Below are 19,395 nucleotides of genomic sequence, written 5' to 3'. Positions count from 1 at the left end.
ACTGTTGGAAGTGCACACTCACATAGACTTTAGGTTTAAAAATCTCAAGCCTTCATTTGTTCATGGATACGTGAGCTCTGAGGGTGGCCATACTATTCCTCAGCGTGCCTGTAGCTTCCTCAGAGAGTAGGGGTCTTAGGCATAGTACTGGAACAATCCTTCCAGAGCCCGGGTCTGACCAGCCCTCCTTCCCCCAGAGAGGCCACGGCCACTGTGAGCGGGAACGTATCCGAGGTGGGACAGAGCTGCCTTTGCTGCGGGGCTGGGAGCACAGGTGGGAGAGCTGTGCTTCGGACGAGGACCTGGCAGGACTCGACAACTGAGCGGCCAGCTGCTCTCCCTGGCGCACACGTGGAAGGCCTCTTTCAGGCTGGAGAGCTGCTGGTCTCCATATGGTCCGGGCTAGGTGAACCGGCCCTCATGCTGATGTTCCTGATAATCTTGAAAGGTTCTTCTGGAACCCCTGCCACCTTAGTCATGAGAGCAGAAAGTGCAATATTTCCTTTTACCTGGTGGGAGGGAGGGAAAGGGAATTTATTTCTGAGAGAAAAATATATAAACAGATCTTCTACATTTATATTTTTAACTTTCTGTTAAACACTTTCCAATATTGCCTTGCCTCTTGAGCTCTTGCTACAGTCGCCTTTGCTACTGCTTTAAAAGAGAATTTACAGGTATTGATAAAGAAGACTTTTATTAAAAGCTTTATTCAACTTGGATGTGATCACTGTGAAAATTCTGTTAACACCAATCATCTGAAAAGCGCTAAGTGCTTTGCTAACTCACACCACTCATCCTTACCACATGCCTAGAAGGCAAGAGCCTGAACTAAGACATCTCTCTTACTCTCAAGCTGCTTCCTTCTAATGGTGGGCCGAGCTGGCTCTACGAGTCCCCTGTGCTCCCACACACATAGGTTACTTCCTGGTCATCGGGTCCAAAGAGGGACCACGGTAGAGACCTGGCTGCAGTTCTGGGGCAGGAAGGGGGGTCAGGACTCCTATCAGGCCTGTGCAGCATGGGAGAGCTTGCAGAAGACAGATGAGGGAGGTCTGCTTCCCTTTGTAACCGCTGAGTCTGAGCAGACGTCTGATCGTGCTTTTTTATAGCTGACCTAACACATTCAACTGACGTGTTTTAGAAAACAAAGCATTTGCCACATAGAGCCCTGATTATCCACAGTATGTTCTCACACCATATTCTTTATGAAACAGGGGCCTAGAATACACTGCTTCAATCTACGGATCAAACATGTTTTCCTTAACTGTCATTCAGGAACCCAGAATGTTGTAAAAACTTTATTTTCAAAAGACTCAGGAAAATGAGGCAGAAATAAAGCTTTCATAAAAGCGACTCTTCAGTTGAATGGTACATACTCCCTCTTTCACAAAATGCCTTCTGCCCCACACACATTCTGATTTTCAGCTAAAATATATGATCAAATCAATACCTCAATTGTCCAAACTTGCCCCTTACCATCATGATGAGATGAATGTTCTCATTACAAGGATGGTCCCTAGGCAAGGGCTCTGAGTCTTTCAATAGTTTTCAGTTCCCAGGACCACACCTGGGACTGTGCACAGTATTACTTTACTCACTTTTGACATGTTCCCAGTGAAAATAATATTCTAGGAGACCAGGCTCATATCCAACCTTTCTCCGTTTCTTGCAAACGAAGTAAACACTTGATGCAGGGGCTTCGTAAAAAACAGATTTTCATGGGATGCTCGCTGTTCTTCCCATGAAGTGGATGAGGCGTCCGTCCCTAAAACAGATTAAGTCAATCTCATTTAGTGCAACTGGGGGAACCTGAACCTGGATCACTGGTGTTCTGGACCCACGTAACTTTTTTTTTTTTTGGTCTGGAGGAAAGAGGCTGCCCTTTATTGGACCAATGAAGTTTTGAGACCCGAACAGACCCTGCCCAGTAGGAAGCCTAAAATCTATGGTGTGAAATCTGCAGCAGCTTCAAATTTTCCACCTCCTAAAAATATTTTATCCTATTTTTCATTATTGCCCATGTCACATTATGATGGTATATTTAACTATAAAACTGTATCATAAAGCTCTCTCAGCCAGCCCTAAAAAATTCCCATCCAGAGAAGGGTCTCTAGAGAGCAACATATACACTTGTCTACTTGGCTTCTTAGTGAAATGAGTCTTTTGGCTCTCTCCACCATAAGTGACCCTCTGACAGCCTCATGAGCTGTCTCTCTTCAGGAGGGGTCTCCAAAGAAAACAAATCTTAAACTGGAGGAGCATTAGCAGACCTGGATGGAACAAAGGAGAGGGAACAAGGGTAAATTATGTCTACTACCCACAAAAAGGAGAGAAAAACTGGTAGAAAGAAGGAAAACATTCGGGGCACCTGGGTGGCTCGGTCAGTTAAGCGTCTGACTTCCACTCAGGTCATGATCTTCCAGTTCCTGAGTTCAATCCCCCCATCAGGCTCTCTGCTGTCAGCACAGAGCCTGCTTCAGATCACTCTCAATATCTCTCTCTCTCAAAAATACACATTAAAAAATATATTTAAAAAAAAGAAAAATATTCTTTGTATTTTACTGAGTAAATTTCTGGTAGATTAACAGAAGAATGGGTCTCCAAAGGTCCAACTGATGTAATCTACCTATTTTACCGTCTCATTCAACCTGAGTAACGCTGAGCACATTGTAATCTCTTCACTGAGGCATCCTTCCTCTCACCTTGGTACGTAATGGTGACGTCAGTTGGAAGGGTTGTCGTGAGGTCCTTATACAGCAGTCTAGCACAAAATGGGAACGACCGACTCTGTGGCTCCACTTTGTAAGTAAATGACAGCAAGTTGCACAGCGAGTTTCTCTGCAAGGGCCCAGCCAGAAAGGCTGCAAAGTCTCTCTAAGGGGTGTGGGGGTCAGAAGAGACACACAATGTATGATGACTACAGTTCCAAAGGCAGTGAGTGGTTGTGACACTTCAAACAAACATGTCTACAAAAATAGGGCCCATTAATCAAATTTCAGAGAACTAAACAAAAGAGAAAAGCCTGTAAAAAGGACTAATGATAAAGATGTGAAGAGTTAGTGGCATCCTAGAAAGAACTGCAGAAAACACTAAATAAACGGCTGGGGGTTGGGGGCGTAAGGGAGATACAATTTCTGCCAAGAATTTCATTGTCTTCATACAGTTGGCTAAGATGCTTTGTGTCTGTGTCCACGTTATCAGTGTAAGTTTAACTGACAACTAAGAGCTTCAGAGTCATTCTAAATGCATGGGTGGAACACAGCTTCTAAAAGTCATATATTCCTTATCTGTACTCATTTCCTGTCTACTTAAAAGCACTTTTTTTCTCACCCAACCCTAGCTCCAATGCAACCCCAAGAATGTAGGCCAGAGTTCAGGCAAAGATGGATAGTATTCCTCTATGTATTACTCTGCTTTGCAACTATACCTAAGATTCAGCAAGACACTTGGTACAGAGTAAGTACTCTATAAATCCCTGCTGAATTAACAGTACAGAAACTGTATAGGCATTCCTCAGAGATACTGTGGGTTCAGTTCCAGACTGCTGCAATGAAGCAAGTCAAATGAATTATTTGGTTTCCCAGGACAGTTATGTTTATACCATACTGTAGCCTATTAAGTACACAATAGCATTATGTCTAAAAAACCAATGTACGTATCTTTTTAAATTTATCTATTTTGAGAGAAAAATTGAGAGAGAGGGAGGGGCAGAGAGAATCCTAAGCAAGCTCCACACTATCAGTACAGAGCCCAACATGGGCCTTGATCTCACAAACTGTGAGATCATGACCTGAGCTGAGATCAAGAGTCAGTCGCTTAACCAGCTGAGCCACCCAGGCACCCCCCTGCCAATATGCAGATCTTAATTAAAAAACACTTTATTACTAAAAAATGCTAACCATCATCTGAACATTTAGTGAATCGTAATCACTGATCAGATCACCATAACAAATAATGAAGAAGTTTGAAGTATTGAGAGAATTAACAAAATGTGACACAGAGACACAAAATGAGCAAATGCTGTTGGAGAAATGGCACAAATAGGCTTGCTCAACACAAGGTTGCCACAAACCTTCAATCTGTAGAAAAACACAGTATCTGCACAGTGCAATAAAGAGAAGTACAATAAAATGAGGTATGATTGTACTTTGTGAAGGGAAGAAAGGGTCAAGTATAAAAGCTTGACGACTACCATTCGGGAGTGAAAAATCCCTTAACCAGCATCCATGCTTCAACAGCATCCAGAATTTCAAAAGGGGAAGAAGGTGGAAAATAACTTGTATATAAATAAGAAACACGCATCAGAAGGACAATGGTCAAACTTCTGGCTCAGAATTATAAAGCATTTTAAATACAAAAGAGGAGTGCCTGGGTGGCTCAGTAGGTCATGATCCCAGGGTCATGGGATAGAGACCCACGTGGGCTCTGTGCTGAGTGTGGAGCTTGCTTGAGATATTCTTTCTCTCTCTCCCTCTGCCCAATCCTCTACTTGAGCATTCTCTCTAAAATAAAAAAAAATAAGATAAAATATAAAAAATAACTTGCCCCCCACCTTTTTTCACCTTTTGAGCCTATTCTGGGCTAATAAAATCCTATATAAGATCCCAGACAGATACCTGAAGTTGATCTGCCTGGTACTTCCTCCCAGCGTAAGCATTTAGGTATTCGCAGAGACAGAACAGGAAGTGCTGAATATTAGTCTGTAAGTATTTTGCAGATATCTCCTCTAGGGGAATGAAGACTGGAACTGAATGGTGATGTATCCGAAGTGGCTTCTGTATGACAAGGTCGACAAAATAGGAATCCAGCAAATTTCCCTCAAAAGCAGTGCTGATGCAGACACAGACCCCTCGGCTGGTCCGTTTCCCACTGAGCCCTGAAGCAAACAAGTTGATACCTGTCAACACATGTCAGCAAAGGTAGTTTCTTTCTCGGCTGTGCAATCACTTCAGCACTGCCTCATACACACAATATGTTTGTTGAATGAACAATCAAATGTTTGTTGAATGAACATAATAGACTCTTTATTCTGACGCTGCCTCACTTCAGATTTGAGTTGTTAAAACCATGGAAGATGGTGGAAAAGATAAAACATCCTTATATCAAATTATGGAAGAAGAGATTTGGAAATTTTCATGTTACTCCTTTTCTGAGTGTCAAATAATGTATGATAGTGCAGTTCCTTCCACAATCCTCTTATGCCACAGATAATGGGCAGGATAAATCCCCATTATAGTAGGAAAACAGAGACTTACTAGGTTGAAACAACTTGACCAGTGATATCAAGCCAGCCAGCAGCAAAGGCAGTTCTACCACAGGGTCCAACACATACTAGAGCTAAAATGAATAATCTAAGCTGGCCACCAACCAATCTTCCGCAAAAAGTGGCCGATTTTGTAAGTGAAGATGCCCACAAACAGTATGCCAGCTTTGTGTGTATAGGCTGAAGAAGGCAAAATCCATGCTCATGAAGTAAGTCCAGGACTAATAATATATCTAGCAAAGCAATGCACTAGAGACAAGAGACTCAGACTGAAACAGGTCAGAAAATAAATTATACCTGTAAAACGATATGCCTGCAAAATGGCTTTCATATTTTCCTCTTTTCCTCCCACAGCTTCTTGCTCACTGATCTCCAATGTTTGGTCGGGTTCTGCATTGGCAGTAGATGCTTTAATCTGCAAAATATGCAGCAAATCAAACTGGGTGCAAAGGGGCATAGCATAGGGTCCTTGCCCTCACATAAATGCAGAGTATTTTTTATTATGTAATAAGTGTATTATGCTACAGTGACCCATTAGTGCTATGAATTCACAAGAAAGGAAAAATTTTGTCGGTCACTGTGCTAGAAATCAGAGTAGCAACTGTGCTGGCCCAAAGAAGAATCAGGACTTTGATAGGAATGGAGAATATTGTGAGAAGAAAAAGAAAAGGGTATAAAGCAAGTCTAGGGTAAGCACAGGGTAGCAAAGCAATAAAAACATGACATATCACAGCTTGCGGGATATAGTTAAAGCCACGTGACAGGCACTGAATGTTTGTATCCCTCAAAATTCATATGCTGAAACCTAATGCCCAATGTGATGGTATTTGGAGGCAGGGCCTCTGGCTGGTGATTAGGTCACAATATTGGAGCCTTCATGAATGAGATTAGTGCCCTTGTAAGAGACCCGAGAGAGCTAGCTCACCCCTTCCAGCATGTAAACTACACTTCTAGCACTTCAACTACACTGAGAAGACTACCATCAATGAGGAAGTAGGTCCTCATCAGACACTGAATCTGCCGGGTCCATAATCTTGGACTTCCCAGGCTCTAGAACTGTGAGAAACGTGTGTTGTTGATAGGTCACCCAGTTTATGGTATTTTTGTTCCAACAGCCCATATTTGACCAAGACACTGTGCTTAGTGAAAAATTTATAACCTCACAAACAAAAAGGGGAAAAGAAAGACTAAAAAAAAAAAAAATCAGTAAGTATTCATCTCAGGAAGCTAAAAAGCAACTTAAATGTAAAGAATAGAAGGAAGGGTATAGTGAATTATGAGAAAATATCAATGAAAATGCAACACAAATGTGTAAAAGAGAAAAATCAATAATGCCAAAAGTTGGTTCTTTAATAAAACTGATACAAAACTGATAACAAGACTGATCAAGGAGAGAAAAAGAGAAGAGTGATCACAAATTACCAATCAGATTAAAAACTGAGACAATGCTACTGATCAATCCTATTCACAAGATAGTTGTTTAAGAAGCTTCAAACAACTTTATGGCACAAAAACAGACACTCAGATCAATGGAACAGAATAGAGAACCCAGAAATGGACCCACAGACGTATGGCCAACTAATCTTTGACAAAGCAAGAAAGAAGATTCAATGGAATAAAGGCAGTCTCTTCAGCAAATGGTGCTGGGAAAACTGGACAGCGATATGCAGAAGAATGAACCTGGACCATTTTCTTATACCAGACACAAAAATAAACTCAAAATGGATGAAAGACCTCAATGTAAGACAGGAAGCCATCAAAATCCTCAAGGAGAAAGCAGGCAAAAACCTCTTTGATCTTGGCCGCAGCAACTTCTTCCTCAACGTATCTCCAGAGGCAAGGGAAACAAAAGCAAAACTGATCAGGACCTCATCAAAATAAAAAGCTTCTGCACAGCAAAGGAAATAATCAGCAAAACTAAGAGGTAACTGATGGAATGGGAGAAGATATTTGCAAATGACATATCAGATAAGAGTATCCAAAATCTATAAAGAACTTATCAAACTCAACACCCAAAAAATAATCCAGTGAAGACGGGCAAACATGAATAGACACTTCTCCAAAGAAGACATCCAGATGGCCAACCCACACAGGAAAAAACGCTCAACATCACTCATCATCAGGGAAATACAAATCAAAACCACAATGAGATACCACCTGTCAGAATGGCTAACATTAACAACAAAGGCAACAACAGATGTTGGTGAGGATGTGAAGAAAGAGGATCTCTTTTGCACTGCTGGTGAGAATGCAAACTGGTGCAGTCACTCTGGAAAACAGTATGTAGGTTCCTCAAAAAACTAAAAATAGAACTACCCTATGACCCAGCAATTGCACTACTAGGTATTTACCCAAGGGATACAGGTGTGCTGTTTCGAAGGGGTGCATGCACCCCAATGTTTATAGCAGCACTATCGACGATAGCCAAAGTATGGAAAGAGCCAAATGTCCAAGGACGGATAAATGGATAAAGAAGATGTGGTATATATATACAATGGAGTATTACCTGGCAATCAAAAAAAATGAAATCTTGCCATTTGCAACTACATGGCTAGAACTAGAGGGTGTTATGCTAAGTGAAATCAGTCAGTCGGAGAAAGACAAATATCACATGACTTCACTCATATGAGGACTTTAAGATACAAAACAGATGCACATAAGAGAAGGGAAGCAAAAATAATATAAAAACAGGGGAGGGGAAGGTGCCGGGATGGCTCAGTCGGGTAAGTGTCCAACTTCGGCTCAGGTCATGATCTCACAGTTCGTGAGTTCAAGCCCCACATCAGGCTCTGTGCTGACAGCCCAGAGCCCGCTTCGGATTCTGTGTCTCCCTCTCTCTGCCCCTCCCCCACTCACATTCTGCCTCTCTCTTTTTCAAATAAACATTAAAAATTAAAAAAAAAAAAAAAAAAAAAAAAACCAGGGAGGGGGACAAAACTTAAGAGACTCTTAAATATAGAGAACAGAGGGTTGCTGGAGGGGTTGTGGGAGGGTGGGATGGGCTAAATGGGTAAGGGGCATTGAGGAATCTACTCCTGAAATCATTGTTGCACCATATGCTAACTTGGATGTAAATTAAAAAATAAATTATTAATAAAAACTAAAAAATTAAAAAAACAAAAATAAAACAAAACAGAAACAAAAATAAAAACAAAAACAAGAAGGTTCAAACAACTTTAAATGAAATGCAATTTACCAAAGATGACCCAAAGGGAAACAGGAAATATAAAAGCTTTATATTAATCAAAGAAATTGAATCAGAAACTTAAAACCTTCCCACAGAGGAGGCCCAAAGTTTTACCAGGTAGTTCTTTACAAATATTTAAGGAAAAACCACACCAATTTTATATAAACTTTTCCAATGAACAGAAAAAGAGGAAAATATATCAACTCCCTTTATAAGACCCAGTTAAATTTGATGCCAAAACCCGAAAAGGACATTAAAAAAAAAAAAAAAAAAAGCACAAGACAATCTCAAGAATTTAGATGTAAAAGTCCTATTAGCAAATATTAGCAAATAGAATTCAACATTATATAGAAAGGTAATACATCAAACCAACTTAGGTTTATTCTAAAAATGTAAGCCATTATCATTCAAACACCAATCAATATGTATCACCACATTAATAAAAGAAAAGCCATACAACCACCTTAATGTATGCAGTAAAAACATTTGATAAAATTCAATACTTGATCACAATTAAATGAGCAAGCTAGACATAGAAGACCCTTTCCTTAATCTGATAAGAGTATGTATACAAAATTTAGAGCAAACATGTTGACCCTAAGATTATCTCTACTCAACAATATAGGAAACAACTTAGCTAGTAGAATAAGGCAAGGAAAACAAAAGACAAGGATTGGAAAGAAGTAAAACTGTTAGTGTTTGCATATGACATGATTCCAGATGTAGAAATCCCAAAAGAATAGAGAGATAAATAGAATTAATGTAGATTTAGCAAAGTTGTCATAAAGTCAATATATAAAAATCAAATATATTTCTACATAATATGAAAATAAAATTTCTAAAAGATAATACATCAGGGGCTATTAAAATAGGACTTGTGGGTCAAACCTATCTTGACACTTATTTTTGTAAATAAGGTTTGACTGGAACACACCCACGCATGTACTTATTGTCTATGGCTACTTCACAGTACAACAGCAGAGCTGAATAGTTGCCATAGAGACCAGGTGGCTCACAAAGCCTAAAATAATGACTATCTGGCCTTATACAGAAAGTCTGTGGACCCCTGCCATATACGTTAACATCAGGAAAAATCAAATACATAAAGATAAATATACTGAATGATGTTTAAGACCTCTACACATGGGTGGCTCAGTCGGTTAAGTGTCCGACTTTGGCTCAGGTCATGCATGATCTCACGGTTTGTGAGTCTGAGCCCCACATCAGGCTCTGTGCCGACAGCTCAGGGCCTGGAGCCTGCTTCAGATACTGTGTCTCCTTCTCTCTCTACCCCTCCCCTGCTTGCACTCTGTCTCTCTCAAAAATAAATAAACATTAAAAAAATAATAAAAAAAATAAAGATCTCTACACATAAAACTGCACACATTACTAAGAGAAATTAAAGAACTAAATAAATGGAAAGATACATCATGTACACTGACTGGAAAATGCAATATTGAAAATATTTCAATTCTCTCCAAATTGGTGTATAGATTCAATGCAATCCCAATCAAAACTACAGGTTTTTTGGAAATTGACAGCTGATTCCCAAATTTATGTAAAATTCAAGGGGCCAAGAATAGCCGAGATTATTCTGAAGATGACGACATATATGACAGGTATCCAAACTTACAGTAAATAAATCTCTTGTACCCACATGAAGACAAACAGACCAATGGAACAGAACAGGCCCACAGTGGACCCAGAGATCCATTACCACACAACGGGAAAAGAATGGACATCAAAAAGTGGTAGCAAATGCACTGGATATTCACATGGAAAAACAAAACTAGTAGTATGACCTCTACTTCATCCCATACACAAAAATCAATTCCAGACAGACAGTAGTTCTGAAAGTAAAAAGTACAATAGAGTTTTTAGAAAATACCACAGAACATCTTCACCATCTCAAGTTAGGCAAAGATTTATTAAAAGGAAACAGGAGCAGTAAGTATAAAATTAGACTCCTAAATCAACCTTCATTAAAATGAAGACTTTCTTTTCATCACAAGACACCATTAGAGTGAAAAGGCAAGCCACAGTCTAAGAGAAGATTCGTAATACATATACTAAAGAATTCATATCCAAAATATGTAAACAATTCTACAATTCAGTAAGAGACACACAACGCAATAAAATTTTTGCAGAAGCCTCAAAAAGCCTATTTCACAACAGAAGACTTTCAAGTATCCAATACAGGTACTCAACAGCATTAGTTAATCAGGCAATTGCAAATTACTCCACCATGAGATACTGTGATTGATACTCAGCAGAGTGACAAATTTTTTAAACTGACAATATCAACTACTGGTAAATATGCAAAATGATGGAAGTCTTTTACACAGCTGCTGGGAATGTAAAATTGGTGGAATCACTTCCAAAAACTGTTTGGCAGTATTTACTAAGAACAAATATGACCTAGCAATTCTACAAAGTATACGCCTGATAGAAAAGTACGTATTTTTACATCAAAAGACAGGAACAAGAATGTTTCACAGCCCTGAAGTGAAATAAAATAATCCAAATGTCGCCAATACAATTAAGTAAATAAAGTGTGGAATATTCATAAAATGAAATTACTACACAGCAATAAAAAAGAATGACCACTATGTGCACCAGTATGAATAAATCTCACAGACAACATTCAAAAAAAACAAGTCAGACATAAGTTTACACTTTTTACATTTATATAAAATTCAATGTAGGGTCTTATGAAGCATTTTCCTGGCTGTGTAAGAGTTATTGGAGAAGTAGATATACACGAAGAGAAAACAACGAGCAGACTACTCCAATAATCCCGGCATCCCAATCCCCTGGTAAATATTTACAACATATGTGGATAATACTTTGGAAGCACAAAGACAACCCAAAGGAAAATTTGGCAGGTCTTGCTGACCTATCCTGGCCAAGAGAGAAAACTGAAGAGAAGGAAGCGTCAAAGTTCACTGTGAGGTTTCAAGTCTGTAAGGGAAAGATGGCGGTAATGACAAAAATACCAATGACCCATCAGGCTGAGACTGAAGTAACAAGCTCCTGTCTACAAGTGCAGGCTAAGAGGCTATTATGAAGAACTTGCCTGGCCTATCAGTAACGCCTAACAATTATTGGTTGACACTGATATTAGCTGACTCTACAGAACTGGTCATTTGAGAGGTCAAGGACTGAAATCAATCCAGTAAGATCACAGGTAAAACCCATTATACAAATTTGTTAATTCCCAGATCATGCTTATTCTTTATGCTCCAGCAAAGCTTGCCAACATGGCCCCTGTACTCACTCTGGCTTGACGCTGTTTCACTTCAGCCCTGAGCTTATCACGCAGACACCTCAGTTTATGAATCTTGGTCCCAAGATCGCTCTCTGCTGTCTCTCTTGGCGGATCTTCTAAGTTTTTACAGGATCTGCTCATTTGAGTCTCTAGTCTTTCCAAGTGAGCTAAAACACCTGAGGAAAGTAAAAAGGCAATTTCACAAGCATCCAGGGATTTCTGACTCTGGCCACAGGAAGAATTTCAGGGATTAACAGAGGGTTAACTCCCTTCTTAGAACTTTGACCAGCTAAAATGTTAGACATTGGCCACGATTTATAAAACCAGAGGACCTGACAACAAGAATCAAGAATGAACAGCCTTATAGGTTGAGCACTAATGTACAAGCAGTTCCTGACCAGGACAGTCCAACGTGAGCATAATCTGAATATAACTCGTGTCAGTTATCTATGATAAGGACTGGGGAAAACAGGGTCACCAAATTCACTGACTCTCTCAGACACTGTTATTAAAAATGTAGATTTTTACATTGGCTTTTATGCATGTTTCCCCAAAGTGCTAATGCATAACTCTTTGGATTCAGACATCCAGAGTCTTAAGTGTTTTGAAGCTCTGAGAAGTATTATTCACACAGGACTAAAAGGACACTAAAGGGAACTGTCTACAATATTACTGGGATTTAGAAAGGAAAACAAGTTCACAGTCGGACAGAAATTCAAAGGCAAATATCAGTTCCCAAGAGATTAAGGACCATCACAGTTTCATAATGCCAATCAAGTCTAACAATAGAGCATTTGCTGCACATTTCCTACACATTAAGACCCCGTGCTAGATGTTTTACTTGCACATTATGTAAAGAATTAAAGCATGAAGGGGCCCCTGGGTAGCTGAGTCGTTAAGTGTCTGACTCTTGGTATCAGTTCAGGTCATGATCTCAAGGGTGGGATCAAGCCTTGGGTCAGGCTCTGTACTGACAATGTGAAATCTGCTTGGAACTCTCTCTCCCCTCTTCGCTTGTCTCCTCCTCATGCTCGCGCGCGCGCGCTCTCTCTCTCAAAATAAATAGCTTAAAAAAAATAAATAAAGCATGAAGATAATTCAGTTCTTATTTTCTTTCCACAATCATCACCATAAGGCTACTACCTTCCTCCATTTTCCAGATGAAATGAGAGCAGAAATGGCAAAATAACTTGCCCAAGGCCACATTATTTCTAATGGCAGGGCCAGGACACACCCAAGTCTAACCAACACCGAAGTCACCGCTTGGCTCCGATCCTTCCACAGGTGTAATGCATAAATGACCCCACCCAAAAAAATCCTGGAAAGGAATGAGACCTCAGTGACTAGAACTGTAGCTCCGAATATATAAACACTAAGCATTATTATGAGTGTAACCTATCCCTTTAAAAAGGGGCAGGAACCTAGAAATGTCTGAAGTAATTTCCCATCTGCAATGAATAATCTTAGCTGGCCGGTGCCTTTTCAGTCTTCAGTGTTTGGATCTTTCACCATAATGCTCCCAACAGGCCGGGTCACACATCCGTTAGAGGAGGAAAGGGTTGTTTTGATCTAGGCGTCCTCTTTGGCAGCAGTACTAAGGGGGAAAAGGCGACCCTCTGAATACCTCCTTTGGACTTGTCATTCGCCCACTCCATCTCCTCGGATTCCCACCGGCCTTCCTACGAAGTTGTGCAGGCAAGCCTTAATAGGGACCCAGATGTCTTTGCTGGTAAAAGAAAAAAGGCAAGAAAGTCACATCTATTCACGGTAGGGCGCACACAACTCAGGCACGCATCGTCGGGTGTCGCGAGACACCCCAAGTGACACCGCTAGGACTCCCCTTCCCTGACCCGTCCTACCCTGCCCGTTCCCCGGTCCTAGCCGGCAGTCTACTTGCCCCCGCGCGTGCCCCACAACACGGCTTTAAGAGGCTGTTCAGCCTTCCACCCCGACCACGGTCTCGTCCGTCACCGTGTCTTCTTTTCCCCTTACCTCTTCTCTCGCTCACCCAGGCCAAGGTTGAGTTCCCGCCGTCCACGCCTTCAAAACCAAACCAATCGGACCCAGCGTGCTTTGCGCCGCCACCGTACAAAAACATGGCTGCGCTCGGGGCCCCTCCCTCATCCCGGCATGCACCGGGGAGTAGGGCCGGTCTTTCTGTGGGCCCGGAAGATGGCGGCCTCTGGCGCAGAGCCGCAGATCCTAGTCCAGTACTTGGTGTTACGAAAGGATCTGTCGCAGGCTCCATTCTCCTGGCCGGCAGGCGCAATGGTAGCGCAGGCTTGCCACGCAGCCACCGCGGCCTTGCACATTCACCGCGACCACCCCCACACGGTCGCTTACCTTCGGGACCTGGGGCGCATGCGCAAGGTGGTCCTCGAGGTGAGGCACCCGGCGGAGGGGGAGGGGTGCCGAAGTCGTCGGGACCAGAAGTGGGTGTGGTCTTGGTGCAGAGGCCTTACTTGGTCGAGTAGGTGTGGCGTGAGTGGGGAGGAGTCTTCTAAGTAAGGTTTGGGGGGGTTGCCGAGACTTGAGCGATGGCCCCGGGAGCTTTACTTCGGCCGGACGGGGGGCCTCTGTGAAGAGTGAGTGGACATTGGGTTATTAAGACTTCCCGCCCCCTTCCGCTCTCATCGGCGTCCCTCTTAATAGAGGGGTATGACACCTAATTATTTGAAAAATAAATGTGTACATATATTGAACCTAGCTTCATAAATAACCAGATACCGCTGGTGTAAAATAGAGGTAAGGTTCGTTTTGCAGGTGGCCAAACAGATCTTACCCTTATCTTTTCCTTTTGTCAATTCTGCTTCTGGAAGTGTAACCTAGGAAGATACCAGATACCAGACGCATCGAAGAGCATTGTATATAGATCAAGAATATTCATAGGAACACTTTATAATAGTAAAGAATGTGGAAATCACCAAATTTCCAGCACTAGTGATTGGTTAATTTTATGCTTAAAATGTGCTATTATAAAGCTAGTATAAATCACGGTTTTTGAAGCATATTTAGTTGGCATGGAAGAGTGCTCATTATGTTATGCTAACCGAACTATATTCTAACTACAAAATGATCCAGATTTTGAAAGGGAAAACTAAGGAAATACATCCACATATTGAGCAGGTGGTGAGATTTGGGTTATTTTCTAATGCTTCTCTATTCTTTTTAGTTTTCTACATTAAACACATATTTTACTTTACATTATAAAATGTGCTATAAACTAGAATCCTAGGGCGGAGATGGGATAATCCCTTAATGGCCAGCTGACAAAGCAGATTGTCTTTCAAGAGAAAGATTTCTGTTGGGTAGTAAAACATCAGTCAGTAACCTAGGGGAAAGTGTCTTGAGAATCTATGAGTAGACAGAAAAGAAACAGATAGCTTTTCATTTAGACTTTTTATAGGAAGAGGACCTCAAGAAATCATCTGGTTCAGACATCTCCCTCTCCCTCACGTTCAGGCAGATAATGTATTTATTTACCCCTTTTCTCAGATGAGAGATCTGAAGCCCACAGAGATTAGACGACTTCCCTTAAGTATAGAAGATACCTGATGAGAGGTGCTCGGGTGGCTCCCGTCAGTTGAGCATCCGATTCTTGATTTCGGCTCAGGTCATGATCTCACATTGGAGAGAGATGAAGCCCGAGCTATTAGCACAGAGCCTGCCGTGCTTAAGATTCTCTCTCCCCCTATCTACCCCTCCCCCACTCATGCTTTCTTTCTCCCTCAAAATAAATAAACTCAAAGGTCACACCATCACTAAGTAGCAGAGCAATGGACTCCCTCTAACTCACTGTCCTATGCTGCTATGTGGTGCTGAAGAAGGAGTGGGGAGGGCGGCGGGAGTCCATGAGTTCTCCTCCAGCATGGCTGTACCCAGAGGACTCTAGCTAAAGAGTGGCAATCCCTGCATCCTCCTATTTGATAAGACAAACCTCTAGTTATCTTAATGGCTTCCGCCCTCACAGGCAAAAAATATACATTATCCCAAATAACACACTATCTTTTTTTTTTTTTTTTGAGAGAGAGAGAGAGAGAGAGAGAGAAAAAGCACGAGCGGGGGAGGGGCAGAGAGAGAGGGAGACACAGAATCTAAAGCAGGCTCCAGGCTCTGAGCTGTCAGCACAGAGCCCTATGCAGGGCTCGAACTCACAAACCACAAGATCGTGACCTGAGCCGAAGTTGGATGCTCAACTGACTGAGCCACCCAGGCGCCCCTAACACACTATCTTCCTTTTGAGTGCTAGCTTTAATACCTCCTATTAATGGGAGTCAGTGTGGTGACAGAGAAACAATCTGAGAAGGATGTTAGAGATTGGTTTGCCCTCTGAGCTAACAAGTGGGAACTGTCCCAGCGAAAGGAAAACCTTTCCAGGTTTAGGAGGGGTCCGATGGGAGGGGAGGATGGAGCTCGAGGTGATGTGTTGTTAGAAATCTTTTCATAGTCCACTCTTAACATCACAGCTGGCTGAAGCATTAGGGATAGCTGTGTGGACACCAGCCAGAAGAGAAGTAGAAAATCTAGAGAGCATAATTACTGACAACGCATACAGCATCTCAAGAGGGAAGAGAAAAATCTCCATTTTAGAAACAAGCATATTAAGCCTGTCCCTCTCCTACTCCCAGGCAGCTTATCTAAGGTCCTACAGAGAGTGAATGGCAAGTGGGGCAGTAAAGCTGTTGCTTCTGGAGACACGCTCTACAGCTCCTTCGTTGAGAGAGCTGCTCTCCACTTTTCAGTCCAGAGGAAACCCCCCTACCCACCCACCCCCCCACACACACTTTTTTTTTCATTGCCTTCTGACACTTCCTAAAGGGGCCATTCAATCTGTGTTCTGTGCTCTGCTCCTGGTAGGCTGCAGATGAAAGCACCCTGAAGGAGCTGGCTGAGACCCTGCAACAGAGCAACATTGACCACATGCTGTGGCTGGAGCAGCCAGAGAATATCGCCACTTGCATTGCGCTCCGTCCCTACCCCAAAGAAGAAGTGAACCAGTATTTGAAGAAGTATCGATTGTTCAAGTGACTCATGCTATCAGTTGCCTTGATATCTTTATCAGCTGGATCCAGAAACTGCATGCCATCTATCCCTGAGCATCATGTACTCCTTTCAATGGCAACTCGTTCTTCTCTTTAGGCTGTGAGTGTTTCTGGAGGGTCAAACACATGTTCGTATTAAAGTTGTCATTAATAAGTACTTCCTCTAATTATTTTTGATTTGTTCAGATGGGGAAAGTAGGTAAGCAGCAATATGGTCCGTGGGTCATGGCTCAAATAGAAGATTTGGTTAGACTCCTATCCAGGGATCAAGGGAACACCCTTCCTTCTTTATTAGGAATAATAGAGTTCTTCCAGTCACCCAGATTTTCAATTTTGCCTTTGAATTCTTTATTTCTTATTCACATCTAGATATATTCATTGAATCTAGGACAATATCAATTTCAAGATACACCATTACTTTACATGTTGTTAAGAAAGAAGAGATGCTGCCAGTTAAGACACGTGATTAACCATAAGATGTATTTCAGTTTCAAAGGTGTTAAAATACACGCGCATACACACAAATATGTATGTATTTGGTGAAATTTGTCAAGTACTAGAGCTATGGTAGTTTTCAGGGCTCCCGCCCGGTATCAGGCTCTCATTTTGTTCATCAGAGTGTCCCACTAGTGACTCCTGTGTGTCCTGGCTACCGTCCAGCAGACTTTCTGACACCAGGTTTGTTTAGGACCATTGAGCACCCTGTTCGGTATAGACTCCTACTTGCTCTTAGAATAAAGGTAAAATCTCAGTTTAGCCTTCAGACCCTCCACATTTATATTTCCTACCCACCTTTTTAAGTTTATCTTCTACTCTTTCTGTATCCAAACTTGAGGTTTCAACAAGGTACTCCAGTTGCCGCCTGCCGGTCTCTGGCCTGGGAGTCAAGTGTTCATACTCTTCCCTCCCCATTCCCACATCTGGACTTTAAACTATTTCCAGCTCAAGTTTGATCACCTTCAGCGAGTCTTACCCAGCCCCAAATGATAACACCCTTTCTGAACCTCTAGAACACTCTGTACAATGTTTTACATGTTTCTATAAACATTTGGAGACATCTACAGAAATTGTTTGGACATCTGTGAAGCAAAAGTTATAAAGGGTAATATGATCAGCAGGTATCTGTTGCAAGTCTACTGTGGCAGGCTGTATTTAGAGTTGAGGATATAAGGATGAACAGAAGTTTTTGCCTTCAGGTAGTGAAGAATCTAATGAGAAGACAGAAACCTAGATAATTCATGTAGAGAAGATTGTACAAGGTAATGTGGGTAGACCTTCCCCTTTCCCTCTAGATACCAAGACAACTAAGACACTAGATACAAAGATTTTCTGTTATAAGAGACGGTTGTTTCAAACTAAGAGAGTGGATGGAGAATTGCTAGGGGGCTGAGGGCAGAGCCGATTCCGGGAAGCCAAGTGAATAAGAGATTCAAGGAGGGGAGAGCAATCGAGTGCAGCATAGAATTTCAGTATATAAGTACTGAAAACATTTAGCAGTTGGGAACATGCTGGTGAACTTGCTGAAAGCAGCTGAAATAGCATATGAGGGTGGGACTCCGACTGCCATCTGTTGAGACAAAAATGGGAGGGGAGGCAAGAGGTGAGGACTATTCAAGAAGCTCGAATGGGAGAATGATTGAATGGGGGTTGGAAAGGTGAATGCTGGGTCCCATAGGGGGAATTTTCTTAGATGTTTGAGCAAGTTTATGGGTGAGGAGATGGAGAGTAAGGAGAAGAGAGATTGAAGTTACTACATAGAATAACTGATAAAGTCCAGAAAAAGTGGGAAGAGGTGGGGTAAAGGACATAGGGAAGGACTGGCCTTGAACAGAGAGAGAAGGTGGGGGGAGAGAGAGAGGGAGAGAGAGACACACAGAGAGAGAGACTTTAATGAAACTGGAGGAAAGAAGTGGGGAAATATATATATATGTATATATATATATATATGTATACATATATATATATACACACATGAGTTTACAGATTGGAGAAGGGAGAAAGTTGAAGACTATCCTTATTGACTTAATTTTCTTCTATGAAGTAGGAAGTTTATAGCCTTTAATAACACTGAACAAACTTACTGAGCACTGTATTATATGGCAAAGTATAGTGGTTTAGACCTCATACTCTAGTGTCAAATGGCCTGAGTCCAAATCCTGGCTCTCATACATTCAAATGGTGTGAACTCAGACAAGTCAACTTCCCTGAGCCCCAGTTCCTTCATTGTACAATAAGAATGTACAGGAGTGCTCTGTGGATTAAATGTGTTAGTATGCACAGGTCCCTTAGGACAGTGCATGGGCACTTGGTGCTAGAACCTAAGCAGCCCTCAAAGAGCTTTCAGTCAAGCAAGTCAGTTGTCTAATTCCCTTTCTGCTTGAGAGTGATGCCATCCACAAACCATGAAGCACTCCCTGCTATTTCCACTCAAGACAATTAGGAAAATGTTTCTAAATGACACTTAAATATTTATTTAATTCTGAATTCTGCTGTAAGACAGTGATAAAGCCAAGAGAGAGATGAGTGTATATAGCTGAGACAGAACAGCTCAGGCAAGTCCCTAAAGCTGAGATCTGAGGACAAATAGTATAAACTTCTACCCAAGAGGGGAAAGGACAGATATTCATGGTTGATT

At 41.7% G+C, this 19,395-nt stretch overlaps 2 protein-coding genes across 4 annotated transcripts; one reads left to right on the top strand and one right to left on the bottom strand.

Annotated features, from left to right (window-relative positions):
• Window positions 1–34: 34 nt before the first annotated feature.
• On the bottom strand, window positions 35–13,853 carry CENPO (centromere protein O). Of its 3 annotated transcripts, none has more exons than XM_081795182.1 (8): window positions 13,711–13,853; window positions 13,343–13,444; window positions 11,728–11,894; window positions 5,561–5,678; window positions 4,617–4,897; window positions 2,703–2,874; window positions 1,599–1,765; window positions 35–509 (listed from the first exon to the last, which is right to left on the bottom strand). In XM_081795182.1, exons 2-7 carry the CDS (start codon window positions 13,371–13,373, stop codon window positions 1,629–1,631), a joined length of 906 nt encoding a protein of 301 aa, XP_081651308.1. In that variant the 5' UTR covers window positions 13,374–13,444; window positions 13,711–13,853; the 3' UTR covers window positions 35–509; window positions 1,599–1,628. The 3 variants fall into 3 exon arrangements, with proteins under 3 accessions (XP_081651308.1, XP_081651310.1, XP_081651309.1); XM_081795184.1 differs by having other exon boundaries at window positions 1,654–1,765; XM_081795183.1 differs by having other exon boundaries at window positions 4,617–4,876.
• On the top strand, window positions 13,849–16,917 carry PTRHD1 (peptidyl-tRNA hydrolase domain containing 1). The gene is made up of 2 exons (XM_060650044.2): window positions 13,849–14,100; window positions 16,576–16,917. Exons 1-2 carry the CDS (start codon window positions 13,849–13,851, stop codon window positions 16,744–16,746), a joined length of 423 nt encoding a protein of 140 aa, XP_060506027.2. The 3' UTR covers window positions 16,747–16,917.
• Window positions 16,918–19,395: the final 2,478 nt, after the last annotated feature.

This window comes from Panthera onca, chromosome A3 (assembly GCF_046562875.1).
Source record: "Panthera onca isolate mPanOnc1 chromosome A3, mPanOnc1 haplotype 2, whole genome shotgun sequence".
Classification (NCBI taxonomy): domain Eukaryota; kingdom Metazoa; phylum Chordata; class Mammalia; order Carnivora; family Felidae; genus Panthera; species Panthera onca.
This window is presented reverse-complemented; position numbering and strand designations above follow the sequence as displayed.

Bases quoted from the DNA above. Each gene is read 5' to 3' on its own strand.
- CENPO (XM_081795182.1), bottom strand. From the start codon at position 13,373: ATGGAGTGGGCGAATGACAAGTCCAAAGGAG. The intron at 11,895-13,342 runs GTATTCAGAGGG...TACTTTCCTCAG, and splicing joins GAATGACAAGTCCAAAGGAG to GTGTTTTAGCTCACTTGGAA. The intron at 4,898-5,560 runs GTATAATTTATT...ATGTGTTGACAG, and splicing joins GCAGGCATATCGTTTTACAG to GTATCAACTTGTTTGCTTCA.
- PTRHD1 (XM_060650044.2), top strand. From the start codon at position 13,849: ATGCACCGGGGAGTAGGGCCGGTCTTTCTGTGGGCCCGGAAGATGGCG. The intron at 14,101-16,575 runs GTGAGGCACCCG...TGCTCCTGGTAG, and splicing joins TGCGCAAGGTGGTCCTCGAG to GCTGCAGATGAAAGCACCCT.